The following is a 20435-nucleotide window of genomic DNA, read 5'->3' as shown; positions in this document are numbered from 1 at the left end:
AAATACAGATCCAATGCATTCGGCACATTATATTGCAACACCACTACATCCAGAATTTCATCGACAGCGTTTGCAACTTATCAAATCATCAATACACGAAGCAAACGCTCAATCTCGAACAGATTTACGTCTGGGCAATGGTATACATCTGACATACACACGTCGACACAGATCACAGGACGCATTGTGTTGCTGTACAGCGGCTCATTACATTTTATGACGGCCGCGTTATCAGCCACTTTCTTCGGTTTCCACCCGCATGATTTCAATTACCGTGGCATAGATAAGAAAACCCGTCAACAACACGAATAAGAAGATTGTGAGAAAAGCCAATATTATTTCCTCTTCGTTCATATTCGCCCACACTATCTCGATACAGGTTTTAGGCTTCTTCTCGGCCTTCGCATTGGTCGGATTCGGCTTCCGAGTATCTAAAATTGACAGTCCAGACGTCAAAGGGATTGTTAAAACCGGCAAGACTACACAACAGTTGCCTAATCAGTCGAACTCGCGAATCCCACGTCCTATCGGGCGGGACTCAAGCACGCCACTTTAGATTCATAATATCGAGAGCGATACGTATAATTTCACCATCGATGCCGCTTCTACCATTTATTCCAGTGGTGCCCGATCAGGGGCCCTAGTCACTGGAAGGTGATCTACCAATTAAAATTATAGGGTCTACAGTATTTTCTACTGCGGAAAACATGAACCCTCGCCTTTACGGCAATAATTTTACTCGTGGAAGCAACGCAAACATATCCGATCCTCAAACTACTTTCTACTTTAGAAAGGGTATAACCTTGTAACCCCGTAATGTTTGCACAATTTTTCTGCATCTAAAGCTGTCGGTCTCATATTTGTGAACATTCCGTCACTTGAAAATGATTCTACACAGAAGTATTTACCTAGTAGGTCTCAGGTGTTGAAACCTGCGCCATAGGAATTCGTATTTTGCTGTTATAGACGTAACCGCGATTTCACGATTCGATATGGGCTGTTGACCAGAAATCGATAGGCTGGACGGGACATGTTCATTGAAAAATCTGTTTCTTAATGTCATGCATGTCTCGTGTTGCGATCATGCATAAAATCGTTGTGGGAACTGTTACGCTTCCCTTCGCCTCCCCCTATATTTTTGAATGGCATTTTCGGTTCTCGTTCATATCCCTTCGAAGGCGCGGTATTCCAAGACAAGACCATGTATTATAATACTTGCTTCAGACATGCAGACTCCTTTGCCTTGCACGACAAACGTCGGATTCCGCTTACTGTTATGAACTTGAAGTCAACATTTGCACGAAGACTGATGACTGATGACGGTTGTAGGATAATTAAGATACATTTTAACTAGAATTATTCGGGGTCTGTAAGGTCTTGACTGGCAAAGACAAAAAAGGTTATGTACCACTGATTGACTGACCACTGAATTAGATGATAACTATTAAAGTGAGCTTTGATGTCGATTCTAGAACATACCGGGCATGTGGATATCAATTCTATCTATTCTGTGCGTGCATATTGACGCATTTCAATCGATGCAATATACAATGCTGGTGGGCAATGCAAGATAAAGAGTTACGATACGGAAATGAAATCAACACTGACCATGGTCGTCCTTTCCTGGTTTGTCTTCGATCGCCTTGGTTTTCTTCGGGTTTGCGTCTAAAGACAACTTGAACATCTCAGACATCTTGAAAAACTCTGTGCAGCAAGAGTACAGTACTGAGTACAGTACTGAATATCACAGAGTTAAACGTGCTTCACAAATGGGGTTCTCTTAGAGACGAGTAAATGTTTTCATAAATGTCAGCTGAACAGTTTATATTTTGCATAAAAAATTTGGATTGCAACTCGACAATTCGTCTCGCGGATACGACAAGAACAATGGATACGATCAGTGAGCCGAATCACAAGGTATTCGTGGACAGTGGCTTTTGAACTTGAAGCTTAAGAAATTGGGTATTATATCTAGTAAGGTCTGGTTGACAGCTGTTTCATTAGAGAGCTCTAGCGTGGACCACAGAAATGAATATCGAGAAGTGGCGTGACTTCAGCCATAGCAACCTTTCATTTTCTGTGGCTTTCCTGGTTTGCGCTCGATGGATTTCTTCAATCGCTTCTTGCAGTCATGCGGAATTTTCTGGGATCCAGAATCGCTGATCTCCTCATATACATGATGCAATCCATCTGTGACACAAAATAAATTTCATGAAAGGTCAATCATTGTTTACAGCATCACAGCGGCGATACCGCAGTTTGCAGAGCTACCATAGTCAACACGGAAGACGTTACATGGCAAGATTTGTAGACGCACCGTTTCTTGTCACAGCAAAGTCGCACGTGTCTGGCAGTGCGAAACTTTGCGTAGATGTGTTCACACTAAATTCTCAACGAAACGGTTGAATAGCCTGACCGCGAAATTTGGGATGTTGACAACCGAAATAATCACATATCCTCAAGTAGATTTATTTCCATGCGGTTTGATTCAACTTGGAACTGTTTTCGCGCTTCTCACGATTATGTACCTCTAGATTTCTTGGGCTTTAGTAGCCATCCCGAATTAAAAGATACACCTATAATATACAGTATTGAGTTTATCAACAATTATGGGAGAACGGAACATTCCCGGTATCAATTATAGCCGTTGGGATGTCCAAGGCAATAGTGGTGTGCAGCCCGCGGCGCTGGCTTTTAGGCCCCAGCTATCTCCTAGCCCGTGTATACGCACCTACATAGGATTTAATTTACAACAAAATTAAAGTCTAAACAGACAAGTTCAACATGTTTGTTATTGATTTTGTTTGTGATTTTTTAGCCATGGGTAACGAATTTTCAATTGTGACGTCACAGTGGTTCGCGACTGAAAATTGAAAATATAAGGTAAATATGGCTTCGACGAAGAGCCTCCGACCACTGCCATAAATAGACCATCGATATGCAGCATTTTTACGGCCCGTGGGCGCTCGGTAGTCAATCTGGTCATCATCCGCACACTCCTTCCGTACCAATGATCTATATCTACCCCCATATTGTATACGTCGACTGCACTGGGTGAAAATCGTCCTTGGGCTTGGAGCATGCATGTTTTTCGAAAGTATTCAAACAACTGTCACCGTATACGTCGACTACACTGGGTGAAAATCGTCCTTGGGCTTAGAGCATGCATGTTTTTCGGAAGCATTCAAACAACTGTGGCATCATAACACAACGTTTTGAAATAATCGTTTTTTCAAAAGGCATTGTTTAAACGTTGTTTCCTACATGTTTTAAAGTACCGTCTGTTTTCTAATGCACGCCCATAGACACTCAGACATATGCATTGTCGGCAAATAGGAGAGCACCCGAGGATAGTCAGCGACGACATGTTGGCCCTAACTGATCGACAGGCGCCGAACACTCTGGTACAAATGTGCGTCGGAATACATGCAATATTAACAAGAACCGATATTATTGACCGCATTAATTCGTTATGATATTTTATTCCAGTTAGAATTGCAATCACTAGATTTAATGGATACCATCGTTCATTCATAATACCTCAGCACCATAGGCTGTAAGGAGTAAACGGTAAAGCCGTTTACTGTGAAGCCTGTTTGTAAGCCTGTCTATTTATGTACCACGCATAAGTAGCATAGGCCCTACGCATGGTTCAGATTAAAAATGAAAATGATATAGCTTACTATGCCACAACTTTGCACTTGAACAATCGGACTTTCTCTAAATCCGAATTCGACTAATACTGATGTAAATTTGAGAGACAGATTAGCTTCGGCACGTGAATCCATATCATACCTCGGAAAGTTCAATTATTTAGTAATCTCCAGGCCTTTTATTAGGATCCATAGGGTCACTAATTTGCATTTGCAAAATACCTAACTTGAATATGCAATTCAAACCATTGAACAGGTGCGTATATATCGACGGATTCCAATGGGTGTACGACTGTACGTCCGTACAATGTCAGATGGTGATGCCGCACCACTTACCACAAGAATTAGTCGGATCATCAACATGGTCATCCTGCGTGCCTCCCGATTCGTCTTCAACCGTCTTCTTTAGTTTGGCCTCGGTTTTCTCGTTGTTTGCATCAGACATCTTGCAAACCTCTGTCACAATCCAAAGTTAAAAAATATTTTGACTGGTTTCACAACGGTGCTTCTTCCGGTTCGGCAAAATGCTTGTCACAAATGCGAGCTTGGCCACCTCTGTTCACGCGAAAACTTAGGATTATGAAGTCGAATATTCGTCAAATCGCGGAGCAAAGTACTATTTCTTCGAGCCAATAAATGTGGGTGGATACGTTCCGGAAAGATAATACTAAAGTTCGCGAATGCAGCGAATTGGCGATTTACGGAAATCTCTGTAACAAGGATGAGCGTTACGTTGACCTAGAAATGCACGCTTACGTTTTGTCATTGTACATTTCGCCGGAAAGATAAAGCAGTAGTTTTTAATGTATAGGTCGCCACCACCGAAACATGGGTTGCAGAGGGTATAAATTTGTGTCAAAACAGCACTCATTAAAGAACAGAATTGGAACATGGCGAAGGGACGTAATTCTACTGAGATTAAGAAGTGGCCATTGCAGACTGAATCGACATCTGCATAAGATCCGTTGTTCTGAGACTCCACTATGTCAGCAATGTAATGCAGAAGAATCTGTAGAGCAGTTTTTGTTACATTGTGTGAGATGTCAACATCAAAGGATACAACTACATCATGCTGCGCGAGTGAGCCGAATAAATTGGGAGTTGAAAGACGTTGGATATTGGATAATGTTGTACAGTTCGTGATATCTTCGGGACGACTTATACAGTATAGCTAATACATGTTGTATATTCATTATTTGTATAAACAAATGTCGTGTTTGTATATTGTCGGCTAGCTCCTTATATATTATATTGGTATACCCATAGAACTGAGCGATGCTATATATATTTGGATAATGCAAATGCATTGTAAAAACAAGTATAGAAGTGGCGCACAAAACCTGTGCCGTGATAAGCGCTACTATCACGATTTTTACTTATAATAATAATAATAATAAAGAGCAGAATAGGAAATCGCGCGTCTCAGGGATCTCCAACTTTGCATAAAATCTGCAGCGCTAAAATCAGCTGAATTTCTTGCAGTATAAGAAATTTGTTCATGCGGGGTCACTATTACGCCTGGTATTTACGTTTCCAAGGCCATTGTGTCAGGTATTACGTAAGGAATGGCTGGCGTAGACATGTTTTCACTAGAATATTTGTCAACCATGGAAATTGTGCCTACCCTGGTATTATGAAATTTGGTCAATGCCAAGTGAAGTTTTCCTGGCCTTCGGTTTTTCTATTGGAGCACTAGCGTGGGGTCATACGTAGGAAACGTGAGAGGCGTTGTGTAAGTAACGACTATCTTTCTGATGTTAAGGGCGTCGGTACGGTTTGTTTGATGGGGGTTTTTGCAGAATCATTTCTGTTCGAGATTTTAGGAATCCGAGACCTTGGAAAATTTCTTACGCGACTAAAAAAGGCTTCAAAATCACTTTTAATGTACGCATTGCGCATTGATACGGGTTGAAGATAGCGAACTCGGTGTTTGGATGACAAGATTGACACTGATTAAATGATGTTTTTGTAATAAATCAACGGATCGCGCTACTACTGGTTGTCAGGACTTTTTCTATCCCAAAGAACGCAGGATGCTATTTTTTCAATCTGTGACGCTCGGGCCGCTTGAGCGTAGTGAATACAAAATTCAGTAGCACTGAAGAACGTTCGATAACCACTGTGATGGCCTTCGTCCCATTACTAGCTGGCCTTCTGGAGCGGCAGTGTTTACTATTACATGGTAATAGCCTGGAGGAACTTCCATATATAGCCTACGTTAGCTACTGAAGCGTGATTGACATTGAGTAACAACTTACTTTGGTCTCTCGCCGCAGCAACTTCGCTATAAGTTTCCTTCGGCGTGTCCGGTCTGCTGTCGTTGGGTTCCTTGAAATCTGTCTTGCAGTCGCCTGGAAGTTCCTGGAATTCAGATTCCCTGACGTCCTCGTTTTCAGGAGGCGATTCGTCTGTAACAGAATTTAAATTTGATAAATGTGACTTAATGTTTGTAACATCACTGCGATTACGCCGGAGCCAACTAATAAACATGGATGATGTTACACGCGATAATGTGTAGACACTCTATTATATCGTGTCTATCAAGGCAACACGGCACATAGATGTGTTCACCCGAATTTAATATAAAATCCAAGAACACATGACACACCCCCCCTCCATCCGCTACAACTACAAATGCCGCGTATACCAGTATGGTTTTGGTTTTGAAGACGTGAGCAAAGTGCTGACATTGATTACTCAATCCGACCCGCTTTCGCGTAAACCAGCGGTCCACAACTAATGGCCCCCACCAAAAATGCTATTCCTGCTTTTGGGATTTGTGATAGAACGTTTTCCTGGATACCATCCATCAATGACAATACTTCCCACCCCAGTTTGCTGACGTAAGCCATGGTTTTCATCGTATAAAATTGACGAACTGAAATCTTTGTACTACGCGTCAAATGGAAATTCACGACATATGGCGGAAATATTTTGGCAATTGGTTTTTAGCCTGACTTGGCCGATATACTTGGGCGTATATGGGAGATAATTTGGTCTTCGTCGTGTTTCTTAACGTAGGGTCCACACGTCGCCCTATTCATTTTGCTATAATGATGGGCAATATCACGATCATGAAGCTCATAAGCACACGTTGATTAGAACAAGCCAGTTAATCACAGTCATACCGTTCGCTGCCGGCTCGACTCTGTCAATACTTTGCGATTTCGAAGATTCTTCGTCGCAATCTGTCCCAGTATCCACGGGTTCAAGCACGCCCTCTGAATTCATTCGAGCCTTTCTTGGTTCACTCGGAATAGTATCTACAAAGGAAGGTCCATGGTAGCGGTTAAAGCACTCGGTAACTGCAATGTCAGTACAGGTTTGTAGATACGATTGGCAGTGTAAACGCATCTATATTGATGGAGACACATCGCAATGCCACCAATATAATCAGGGTTGCCATACCGTCCTTATTTCCAAGATTTGTCCTTATTTTGAAGGGCTACGTCTTAGAAAACTCAACTGTCCTTATTTCTAAGAAATGTCGTTATTTTCGACTTGCGTCCTTATTTTGTCTTATTTTCAACCACTACCGAACTTCGATCGTTTTCCTCTGGTATCTGTGTTGCAAAATATTCTCAAATTATGCTTTTGCGTTGAGATTTTATGACATCATAAATGAAAGGAACTCTCGTGACGTATGCACCACAAGATTTGTCTTCGATGTGGTGATATAGTTAGGGCAGTTTCGTCTGTACCAAGCTACCGCAGCGGACGTCATTTTAGCAGTAAACAGCTGTACCACCAGGTTCATGCTGTTTGATCTACAGCAGAATAAGCTCAAGCTGTGGGAAAGGCAACATTTATTGCGTAGTGAAAAAGGCGCGGTCTACACATTGGTTAAAAGTAATAAAGCTAATTCATTGATAAATTTATCCAAATTATATTGCACTCGCGCATATAGTTTTAGCTACTAATAAGGCTAACTCTGATTAGTTAAAATGAACATGCGTAAAGACGAGTGTTACGCACATTGCGATATCTGCAATTGTGACATTAACCTGGAGGCTATGGGCAAAGCCCGCTATTTCAACTCACATTGATAATCTTTTCACAAGTCGATCGGCATCAACGACCACAGACTACAAGGCAGCTGCTGCTGAGGGTACCTGGGCATTCCATACTGTCAAACACCAGCAATCATTCCTCACCAACGATTGCACATCACAATTGTTCAAAGCAATATTCCCCGATTCCAACATCGCAAATACGTTTTCTTCGGCCAGGACCAAGACTTCAAGCATTGTTACTGGAGTTCTTGCTCCACGCGCTCAAAAATGATGTTGTCTAAACTTGGTTGATGGCCTTTTCCATCTTAGTTGACGCTTCTAATCACAACGATTTGAAGAAGTTTGGTTTATCACCCTATGGGCAGGCCCAAGACCAACATTTTTTTTTTGGGGGGGGGGGCTGACGAAGTGCTGCTTATGCCCTAAGTAAAGGTGAACCTAGACCTGAGCTGTCGTGAGATCCATGAAGCACTATATAATAACAAGGACTTGCTGTAGCAGATTGTTTCTGGCGAAAAGTATGGAATGTGATATGCCACGGCTCCTATAAATACAAAGTATGTACAAAAACGTTTTTTCATGCTAATCCAATTTCTCGACTGTCCTTATTTTTGGGGACACGTCGATGGCAACCCTGAATATAATACTCATCAGCCGCTGTGCAAGGTTCACCCTACTCTGCATAGGGTGCACACTGAATGCACAGTTCACAGCGAGGGTTCATAACAAACTTTTTACGAAAAGGCGTCGATTTACATTCAGCGAGTGACGTTCGGAGATGCTGACCTTTTTACTGATCAGCTTTCTAAATCGGTCGTGAGCAGTTCTGCGTTACGATGCTGACGTATTAGTTATCCTCTACTAACTTTACTGAATGTCATTACGTACACATACATAGTGCACGAGTTCGTAGAAACGACTTTAGGATTCACCACACCGAGAAAATTGGAAGAGCGCGGATTTAGTAGTTGGAACAGGTTTAATAATTGAATAGGTTTAGTAGCCTATTTGAACATATTTCTGTCCAGCAACTAACTTCACATTACCAGCTTCTTCCTTCGGTGCAGCCGAGACTTCGTAGGTTACGTCTTGCGGCCCTGCGTCGCCTTTCATATCAAATTCAACGGCTAGCTCAACGCCTTCTGCGTCATTCAGCTCGCAGGAGTTTTTCCCTGACAATCCAAGATTAGGTTGATCATATAAAGTGCTAATCCACAGCGGCGAGAATTTCTTTACTATGTGTAGTCAAGGAAGAAATTGGGACCTGTCGAAACTCATTGATCAATTAACTGACGCCGCGCATGAGGATATGTAAGCACACTATGCTACGCATGCGTCTGTACAGTTGGTGCGGATTTGACGACTGATACCGCGTGATTAGAGCCAGCCAAGTGGAGTCCTGCAGTCTACTTTCGCGACACCAATATCACAATCAGGCATTCTAGCTTATGGAAATCCACTCGGAATACATTTCGCAGGGAAATGAGTTCGAAGTGTAACTAGGGCTGCCCATCATGCTTGGAATACTCTGAATCGAAATCCGTAGAGGGCATTGATTTTATTGATTCGAGGCGTAGTAATGACAGGCGATATTATGGAGTACTGAAATTGTAGTGCCGTGTCGTTACTTTTTACAATATGGAGGTCTTGAAATCTTAGTCAATCGGACGTATTGCAACACCCAAACATGTTTATAATGTGTAGACCAGGGATTCTCGATGGGTATGCCGCAGGAGCATTTGAGGTGGGTCACAAAGTCATTTCGAAAATTATAGAATTAATGTAAGTTTAGTTATATTTATTATGTTAATCACTAGAAATATATTCATATTATCTAATTATACGTAGGCTACGTGAAGCTTTGCATCCGACTCTGATGAGATGTAGTAGCACGTTTGGAGTCAGCATGTACTAGCCGAAAACGGGAGGGAGAAACGGCGGCTTTTTCCACTGGCTATGACAACCTACGGCTAACAGCAACTAAAATAATTTCGAGTATATAATAACTGGAAGGTAATGCTGAAGTAACCAAGTATTACGGCGGGGTCATAAGTAGGGCTGGGCAGAATCGAGTACCTGAGTGATTCGATTCTGAATCACGTATTATGCTTCGAATCGAGTCGAGTAATCGAGTATCACTCATTATGACGTCATAACAGACTGTAATATGTTAAAGTTCAAACATGTATCTTTTATGCGACCACAAAGAATATAATGCCTCTTATCCATCACGTTGAAGATACTTTGGTATTTTTTCAACCAAACCGATCTCATTGCACTTGGTGACAATGTTCTGGGATAATCATGATTTCGGAACTGTGCTATTTCCAGTAGCGTTTGTAGCTTTGTACTATATGTTTCGTATGTTACGATACGGCCAATCAAGGTTTCACGTCTTCAACAGTGAAAATGAGTATCGAAACTATAATTCTCGTTGATAGATTAACTTTCAGTGGCGAGGAGCGTATGATTTCAGTACTCGAAACCATCGTCTTTTACTACTCGACACGAATCAATAAAATGAATACTAGATTCAGATTCGAGTACTCGAATCATTGTGCCCAGCCCTAGTCATAAGTCGTATGCCGTTGAAAGGGTGTGCAATAAACTCGGAATGAAGTGTAATCGATGTATAGATTTACTGTTCTTAGGCGAGTCGTATTATTGTATGATAAAAATAGCTATAATGGCAAATTATTAGCAACTTCTGGTGTAGGTATACTGCACCACCGCAACGAATCGTAATGGATTGAGGATTTAGCGGAACGCATCAATCTTTGGAGTCGGTTTAAAATGTCCGCCCTGAAAATCATTGTACACAATGTAAGAGTCACATGAATTGATTGTATCATTGGATTGAATATTCTGACATCGCAACTTCAGTTGGTTTGGTACAAGACATGTAACGTGCATTGTACAGCATACATATAATAAAATCTTTCTCCACTTCTCTGTAGTACCCCATTCACCAATGAATTGTTTGAAGCTGGCCCAGCATGAATATATTATTCACCACAATAGTGGAACTAAAATCCCAATCACGGAAGTGGATGCGTTGATTTGATCATTGTGTTTCGCGTCCCGAATGGAGCAACGGACAATCATAATTTACACAGTAGTTTTAGCCTATGACAGGGGTGGGCAATTATTTTCCTCCACGGGCCAAATGAGAAGTAGAAAATACGTTGGCGGGCCGAGTGAAAAATTTGAGCTGTATTCTCCAGCGAATTTTAATTTTATCTCTAAATAACATATTAAATAATAAGTGCTGCTCAGTGAATGTGTTGATGTTAGGTAATGAGAAAGTGGTGATTAATTTAAAAAATATCTATTTGCCTTCATGATTTGAAACAATGTTAAACATGATACATTTTAACTTTCTTTAAACCCCAATCCTAAAACAGTGGTTCTCAAACTTTTTTTTAGACACGTGTCTAAAAGGGATATCATGATATCACAACATATTAACAAGAGCAACCAGCATGCTAGCAATCCCGACGGATAGTTTGACGGCATGGCAGGTTATGGTTGTTGACGAGAGAATTCTGTAATATCTAAGTCAGAGAATACACGGAGCAATAAAGCATACTCTGAGGTTAAATCTCGCGGAGCGCGAAAACAATATCATTTACTTCAGCTTCGCGCCTAACCTTTCTGATGCATTCACGCCCCTCAGTTCGAGAACCACTGCACTGAAATGTATATGGGATAGTACAAAGCTAGTCTTGGTTGCTGTATTCCGAGCAGTGTGCAGCTCAAATAGCCTTGATGTTGAGCGAAGTTTGACGTTTTTCTGAAATTCGCCCTCCCTTGACCGATTGTTTCGTGTTTTTGTCATAATTAAAATCTTACTGGCCAAACATCGTGGCCGGGGACCGTGCATGTGTGAATTCGCCGAATCGTACCGGCAAAAACTAACAGGGTGGGTTTACCCAGTTTACTCCAGTATACAATTTAGTGCTCTAAACCATCTTTGAATTTCAGCTCTCGGCTTTCTCTTTTTGACATGCCCGTTCATCTTTTATGGGTCATATAGTAATCGCGCTCTCTGATTGATTTGTTTTTCGAATTACGGATTTGGAAACGCCTTACGTAACAATTTAAATACGTGTACCCGTAAAATGCATAATGTGACAATGGAAACAAAGAAGGTTTGACGTAAACTATATGGAAATAGTGATTTCTTGTGAATTTAATTGTTACTCATACTTTGCCACATTGCCTTTATTTTGAATCTGGATTACGGATGCGAGGTACGTAGGCAGCGTAATCGTGGCATATTAATGAACACGAACAGGCTTCAAAGTAAACGAATTTCCTGTTTAGTTGATACAGCCTATGGTTTTAGTCCACGTATCAACATTCAAAGAGCAGGTTTAATGTTATGAATTCCAAGCAACCTTTCGCGGACCGCACAGAATGGCTTCGCGGGCCGCATTTGGCCCGCGGGCCGCACTTTGCCCAGGCCTGGCCTATGATCTACCAGGGCCGTAACTGCTGCACCCAAACCCCCAATTGCGGGAACTCGAAATGGATCAAGATTATTTCGTTGGTCGTTTGTTGGAGGATATTTATTCGACTTGAAAGTTTTCGTCACGCTTAGCGATTTCATGAGCCGAAAGGTCTACATTTGAATATCATCAGCAAATTTAGAGAAAAATGCGCATAATTTAGAGAAATAGGCATATCGGCGCCGTCGATTACCACGCATTGAACAGGATTATGACTCCAAGATAAGAGGTGGGCCACAGCACATTATAAGACCGGAAAATGGGCCACGGCCAAGAAAAGGCTGAGAACCCCTGGTGTAGACGCTCTATTATATCCTGTCTAGCAATACAACACGGTACATAGATTTGTTCACCCAAATTTAATATAGAATCCAAGAACACATTACACACCCCTCCATCCGCTACAACTACAAATGTCGCTTATACCAGTATGGTTTTGGTTTTGAAGACGTGAGCAAAGTGCTAACGTTGATTACTCAATCCGACCCGCTTTCGCGTAAACCAGCGGTCCACAACTAACAGCCCGCACTAAAAATGTTATTCCCGCTTCTGGAACATGTGACGGAACGTTTTCCTGGATACCACCCTTCAATGAAAATACTTCCCGCCCCTAGTTTTCTGACGTAAGCCATATGGCTTTCGTCGAATAAAATTGACGAACTGCAATCTTTGTACTACGCGTCAAATGGAAATTCACGTCATACGGCGGGAATATTATGTCAATTGGTTTTTAGCCTGCCTGACTTGGCCGATATACTTAGGCGTATATGGGAGATAGTTGGGTGTTCGTAGTGTTTCTTAACGTCGGGTCAACACGTCGTTCTATTCGTTTTGCTATAATGGAGGCAATATCACGACCGCGAAGCTGTTTACCGCACGTTGATTAGAACAAGCCAGTTAATCACAGTCATACCGTTGGGTGCCGGTTCGACTCTGTCAATACTTTGCGATTTCGCAGATTCTTCGTCGCAATCTGTCCCAGTATCCTCGGGTTCAAGCACGCCCTCTGCAACCATTTGATCCCTTCTTGGTTCATTCGGAATAGTCTCTGGAAAGGAAGGTCCGCGGTAGAGGTTAAAGCACTCTGTGACTGCAACGTCAGTACGGATTCGCAGATACGATTGGCAGTGTATACGCATCTATATTAATGGACACACATTGAATGCCAGCAATACGGTGCTCATAGCCGCTGTGCACGGTTCACCAAACTATGCATGGGGTCCACAGTTCACAATGGCATACGAGGGTTCATAAACTTATTACACAAAAGCGTCGATTTACATCGAGCGAGTGACGTTAGAAGATGCTGACATATATACTGATCAACTTTCTAATTCGGTCGTGAGCAGCAGCTCTGCGTTAAGACGCTGTCGTATTTTTGTTATCCGCTACTAATTTTATTGAATGCCATTACGTTTAAACATGGTGCACGAGTTGGCCCAAAACGACTTCAGGATTCACCACACCGAGAAAAATGGAAGAGTTTGGACTCGGAACATTAATACTTGAACAGGTTTAGTAGCCACTTCAACAATTTGCTGTCCAGCAACCAACTTCGTTCACTAAATTTCACATTACTAGGTTTTTCCTTCGGTGCAGCCGAGACTTCGTAGGTTACGTCAGGCGGCCCTGAACCGCCGTTCATCCCAAATTCAACGGGTAGCTGAACGCCTTCTGCGTCATTCAGCTCGCAGGCTTTCCCTGACAAGCCAAGATTAGGTGGATTATATAAACTGCAAATTCACGTCTATTGCGGCGAGAATTACTGTACTTATGTACATCGCACGTACATTGGCGTAGTCAGGATCCAATTGGGACCTGTCGCGACTCATTGATCAATGTAGGGACATCGCGACTCATTGATCAATAAAGTGACACCGCTCATGCGGCTATGCAAGCACACTATGCTACGAATGTCAGCAAATGTTGGTGTGGTGCGGATTAGACGACTGATACTGCGTGATTAGAGCTAGCCAAGTGGGGTCCTGCAGTCTACTTTTACGACATCAATATCACAAGCAACCATTCTAGCTTAAAGAAATTCACCCGGAAAACATTTCACAGGGAAATGAGTTCGAAGTGTAACTAGGGCTGCCCATCATGCTTGGAATACTCTGAATCGAAATCCGTAGCGGGCATTGATTTTATTGATTCGAGGCGGAGTAATGACGGGCGATATTATGGAGTACTGAAATTGTAGTGCCGTGTCGTTACTTTTTACACCATGGGAAGCCTTGAAATCTCAAGTCAATTGGACGTATTGCAACACTCAAACATGTTGATAATGTGTAGACGCTCTTTATATCGTGTCTAACAATGTAACACGGTAAATAGATGTGTTCACACAATTTAATACAGAATCCAAGAACACATGACACACCCCTTCCTCCGCTACTACTAAAAATGTCGCTTATACCAGTATGGTTTTGGTTTTGGTTTTGAAGATATGAGCAAAGTGTCGACATGATTACTCAATCCGACCCGTTTTAGCGTTCGCGTAAACCAGCGGTTCACAACTCAGTCCAGTCCCCACCAAAAATGTTATTCCTGCTTCTGGAATAAGTGATAGAACCTTTTCCTGGATACCACCGTTCAATGACAATACTTCCTCACCCCTAAAAATTGACGAACTGCAATCTTTGTACTACGAGTCAAATGGAAATTCACGTGATATGGCCGAATATTTTGTCAATTGGTTTTTAGCCTGACTTGACCGATATATATGCTTAGGCGTATAACGGATATAGTTTAGTGTTCGTAGTGTTTCTTGACGTCGGGCCAACACGTCGTTCTATTCATTTTGCTATCATGGGAGGCAATATCACGATCACGAAGCCGATTAGTGCACGTAGATTAGAACGATTACCAGTGAACTCGGCACTTGGTGAATTCGGCCACACAAACTCGGCACTTGGTGAATTCGGCCGTGGTAGATCTTGTAGCCATGATTGGTTACTGGAATGTTTGCCGGGGAACTTGGCACTTTGAGTGGTTGTCAATGTTGTACGGGGGTTAGGGCATGCGTAGATCACACAGTCACGGCGTGATTAGATCACAGATTGCGTAACCGCGGGAAATAACGCGACGCTCTTCACTTGGTGAACTCGTCCCTTGGAGGAATTGGCACTAGAACACCTTCGCATTAGAAATGCATTTAATATTAATGAACAGTATCAAAAAGGAAATTTAAACGTGTCGTGACTCGCGGTAGATTTCGTAATCTTGGCATCCCTCAACCCTGTTATCGAGACACCCTAACCCCAGAGTGGAATCGTCTCTCCAAATGCAAAAATTAATTTATTTTGACGTGGTCATGCGAAACATTTGTTGATGAGGAACACTGGCTTGTCGTGATCGATAAACGAAGAAGCGCCGCTTGATCTTCCACAGCTCCCATCTCACATACAACGCCAAGATCCATCTTCTCTAAACTTACACGACAGTACGACACACGCCCGTCACTCACGCCATCGATTCCAAGCAGACCGCGCGTGGTCGTGGTCGGTATATGAGCGCTGCGTTATTTCCCGCGGCTACGCAATCCGTGATCTAATCATGCCGTAACTGCGTGATCAACGGATGCCCTGACCTCCTTACAAGATTGAGGAATCACTTGATAATACTATTATTAGTTTATTAATTCATATTAATAGCTGTTAATACACTTCATTACAAAATTTCCCGAGGGCCGAATTCACCAAGTGCCGAGATCATCAATTGCCGAGTTTGTGCGGCCGAACTCACCAAGTGCCGAGTTCACCGGCAACCGATTAGAACAAGCCAGTTAATCACAGTCATACCGTACTCTGCCGGCTCGGCTCTGTCAATACTTTGCGATTTCAAATATTCTTCGTCGCAATCTGTCCCAGTGTCCACGGGTTCAAGCTCGCCCTCTGAAACCATTTGATCCATTCTTGGTTCATTAGGAATAGTATCTAGAAAGGAAGGTCCATGGTCGCGGTTAAAGTACTCGGTAACTGCAACGTCAGTCCCGATTTGTAGATACGATTGGCAGTGTAAACGCATCTATATTTGTGTACACACATCGCAGTGCCACTAATACAATACTCACCAGCCGCTGTGCACTGTTCAACCAACTATGCAAGGGGTTCACACTGCACAATTCACAACTAGAGTTCACAACAAACTTGTTACGCAAAGGCGTCGATTTACATCAGCGGGTGACGTTCGAAGATGCTGACATTTTTCCTGATCAGCTTTCTAAATTGGCCGTGAGCAGCTCTGCGTTAAGATGCGGACGTATTAGTTATCCGCTACTAACTTTATTGAATTCCATCAGGTATACACAATTACACATACGTGGTGCACGAGTTCGCAGAAACGACTTTAAGATTCACCACACCGAGAAAAGGGGAAGAGCGCATTGTTAGTATAGTTGGAACAGTTTTAATAATTGAACAGATTTAGTAGCCTACTTGAACAATTTTCAGTCCAGCAACTAATTCACATTACCAGCTTCTTCCTTCGGTGCGGCCGAGACTTCGTAGGTTACGTCTTGCGGCCCTGAGTCGCCTTTCATCTCAAATTCAACGGCTAGCTCAACGGCTTCTGGGTCATTCAGCTCGCAGGAGTTTTTCCCTGACAATTCAAGATGATGTGGATGATATAAAGTGCTAATCCACAGCGGCGAGAATTTCTGTACTATATGCAGTCAAGGATGAAATTGGGACCTGTCGAAACTCATTGATCGATGAAGTGACGCTGTGTATGCGGATATGCAAGAACACTACTACGCATGCGTCTGTACAGTTGGTGCGGATTTCACGACTGATACCGCGTGATTAAAGCCAGCCCAGTGGGGTCCTGCAGTCTACTTTTGCGACATCAATATCACAATCGAGCATTCTAGCTTATGGAAATACACTCGGGAAAACATTTCGCATGGGAATATGTTCAACGTGTAACCAGGGCTGTGCATCATGCTTGGAATACTCTGAATCGAGCAAATCCTTAGCGAGCATTGATTTTATTGATGCAAGGCGGACTTAATGACAGGCGAAATTATCGAGTACTGAAATTACAGTGCCGTGTCGTTACTTTCTACACCTATTGCAGGGCCGGCTAACCCGTGGCCCGCGGGCCACATGTGGCCCGCGAGAAGGTTTTGAGTGGCCCGCGAGGTAATATACGAACTTGGTAATGTTATAAAAAAATGAATTGCAGATTGTGACCTTGCAAGGCCAACCAAAAAATTGAATAGTCTCGCCGCAACACTTAAGATGTGATGATCAAAATATCAGTTACTACTCATTGGCATTTCCATGAGCCAGTCACACTTTGGTGATCGGTGGTAGATCTTCGTACACTACAAAGAAGAAGAATTTGCGATAAAGTTATCAAAAGTAAATATTTCCACAGCCTTCGCGCAACATGTAGTCATTCGATATTTTGCTTTTAATGTTGTTACCCCTTTGTGAAGATGAAAGAACGCCTAATGTATCAGATTGAGTCTAACTATATTCTCGATTACGATACAAAGTGTTGTTAAACATATGCGACCTAGCGTTTGCGCTCGCAGAAAGACCGTCGACTATGAAACCTAGGCACAAAATGATTGACGCATGTTGGCCGAAGCTTTCGAAATTGATATGTCCAGGCGCTGAATAGTCTAGCCCTGGCGAACTGAACCTAGCGATATACTGCAGGCCTGCAATATAGTCAAGTGACAATATTATTGAGCTATGAACTTCGAAAAATTTTCGCGCTTGGCGCGGCTAGTGGCCCGCGCAATATTTCGTCGTTCGAATGTGGCCCTTTGGCTGAAAAGGTTGGCCAGCCCTGCCCTATTGCAACACCCAAACATATTGCAAAAAGCTGATATGCTACGCACAGTAGTACAAAAGACATTTCCGCGAAGTTATTAATTCACACCAGTGCCACGAAGCGCAATGAAATTGGCATGGTCGGAAGGATACCTAATTTAGTTTGCTGTGATGTGTAACTAGCATGATATTTCATATTTCCATCGAAAATATTCATATTTCCATCGAAAATAGATATTTGAACTTCCCAATCATCCACATCCTTATGTGGTAACTGTTGATACTATATTAGACTCCAATCCTCATGCCACGACGCGGTTACGCATCACTCAGATCAGAAGTCTCAAACACGCGGCCCGCGCCGACATTTTGGATGTTCAATTATATGACAATATTTAGGTGCCATATATCTTTTTTCTCATTTGAAAACTTGTAATTCACTCTTAAATTGCTTCAAAATCCGAAAGACTACGCATTCAACTTCACTAACACATCAGTTTCGAAAGCAACCATGCGGTGGAAGATCGGATAGGTCACATTGCCTATTTACATGATAAAACACTGAATCGTGACAGAATATCGTGACTTAGACTCGACCTTTCGCTCGAACTCGTACTGACTTGGTGACCAAATGAATATGATTCGACTTGACACCGAGTGACTTGGTTACAAGCAATGCAAGCAGCAAACTAATCGCGTGTCGTGTGATTTAGTAATAATTCAGAAATTTTTTAATAAAACTTGGACCCCTTTTATTCATGTTATTACCGTCACTTACTGGTGGAGAGCAACGTAATGGTACGCTCCACCGCTGTAACACCAATGTATTGTTCGACAATTGGACATTTGTTGTTATTGATCTGTTCTAACGTTCGAAGGTCAATCTTGCATCATCGCAACTAAGGGAATGACATGATCAATAGCCTAATTATCAGGAGTATACCTAATACCTGGATCAGACTATACTGCTCAAATGCTGTGACATCAGATCAATCATTTGTTAATTCTAAATTATTCTAGCTATAGTTGTGGCACGTCAAACGTCCGCTAACTGCATAATCTTAACGCGACAGTTTTGATGATGGCAAGAAGCTGTAGTCCTCTCGAATGGTCTCTATATCTCATATTTTTGACAAATCAGGCTCACTCTCTACCAAGTACAACAATTTTTTTCAAATACTTATTAATGTGATTTTTTTCAGGCCTGGCGTAAAATGTTATAATGTTAAATCAAATTTTCGCGATGCGCGTGTGGAATGTCAGTCTGCTGGGTCGACTCGCTTTCTGTCGGTTAATTCCATCCCGTCAAATAAGGCCCACTTCGAAGACATTGAATACCTCTATATTATTGATGCTGCGGCCCGCGGCGTCATCAAAATCTGGGAAGTTTGCCCGCGAGCACATTTGAGTTTGAGACCTCTGACTCAGATGCCTGATTTTTCCCAGCTTCGAGAATAACACTGAACATAGTGGAAACGGTACGCAACGTAAAGAGGAACTAAGTATCCATCCGAAAGGTGTGTACGACTGTACGTTTTGCTGTCTCGTGCTCACGGAGGGATAACGGAGTAACTCAACCCCTACCTTTTACGAATACGTGGGATACCTACGTTTTCTAGTCTATAATTCAACTTGCAGATATCATATCTATGCAAGGTCTTACCGTCGGTGTCATCCGTAGCAATGACAGTAGTCTCGTTTGGGCCTGGCTCCATTTTGCCTGGGGAAAGCTCGCTATCAGATTGCTTCTTGGGGCTGATTGTCATCTCTTTCGCTCCAGATGGAGTAGTAATTTCCAACACAATGAACGTCGACGAAATCTCTACAAAAATACATAGCACAAGACCTGTGACCGAGCAACGGCTATCGCATGCCAAACCTACCTACAAAAACTTAATGATGTCTAGGCGCGCGTGCGGGACGCGTCACAATATATAGACAAGCAAACGAAGTGGAGAATAATCACGACCAAGGATGCAATTAACCACCGATTACTACGTCGAAAAATTATGTCGCCCGTCATTAGCGCAGCTGCATTTCTGTTGGGCTTAGTATTTTCGACTCACTATCATACGTGGCCTGTAGTTTGGTCAGCGTCGGATGAGTGGCAAACTGGAATATCTACGGCTGCGCTGATATTACCAGGCTACGAGAAACGTGGGTATTAGGTACCAGTCGGGAGATACATGTAATATGTAAGCAGGGCCGTAACAGCACTTCGTCAGCCCCCCCCCCCAAAAAAAAACACGTTGATCCTGTGCCCCCAATAGGGTGATAAGGTGAACTTCTGGGGGGCTTCGCCCCCCATACCCCCCTCGGGCTATACGCTATTTACCGCTGCTTATCATCTATATTGGGTGTCCGTTTAGTGAGTCAGATTTTATCCCCTAAAAACGCGCGAAGCGCGAGAAATTTCTGTAATTCATGACTGAATCGGCCAATATGATCGGGAATTGCATATATAATACTATCAAT

The 20435-nt window shown here is 42.6% G+C and overlaps 1 protein-coding gene and 1 long non-coding RNA gene across 6 annotated transcripts in view; one reads left to right on the top strand and one right to left on the bottom strand.

Moving 5' to 3' along the window:
• LOC145433631 (uncharacterized) overlaps positions 1–20435 on the top strand; it is a 222440-nt gene that overhangs the window by 156982 nt on the left and 45023 nt on the right. The gene's annotated exons all lie outside the window — the stretch shown is intronic.
• LOC145440437 (uncharacterized) lies at positions 15–19813 on the bottom strand. Of its 5 annotated transcripts, none has more exons than XM_080318050.1 (12): positions 19624–19812; positions 16651–16776; positions 15978–16112; positions 13756–13878; positions 13091–13225; positions 8713–8838; positions 6782–6916; positions 5912–6061; positions 3990–4109; positions 2068–2190; positions 1609–1704; positions 15–431 (listed from the first exon to the last, which is right to left on the bottom strand). In XM_080318050.1, the coding sequence occupies exons 1-12, from the start codon at positions 19724–19726 to the stop codon at positions 232–234; spliced, it is 1572 nt and encodes a 523-aa protein (XP_080174176.1). In that variant the 5' UTR covers positions 19727–19812; the 3' UTR covers positions 15–231. The 5 variants fall into 5 exon arrangements, with proteins under 5 accessions (XP_080174176.1, XP_080174183.1, XP_080174189.1 ...); XM_080318057.1 differs by having other exon boundaries at positions 1609–1665; positions 19624–19811; XM_080318063.1 differs by lacking the exon at positions 3990–4109 and having other exon boundaries at positions 19624–19813.

This window comes from Botryllus schlosseri, chromosome 1, assembly GCF_051294905.1.
Source record: "Botryllus schlosseri isolate E-star chromosome 1, Bs_hap1, whole genome shotgun sequence".
Classification (NCBI taxonomy): Eukaryota; Metazoa; Chordata; class Ascidiacea; order Stolidobranchia; family Styelidae; genus Botryllus; species Botryllus schlosseri.
The sequence above is the reverse complement of the archived record's forward strand: the minus strand, read 5'-3'. Positions and strand labels throughout refer to the sequence as shown.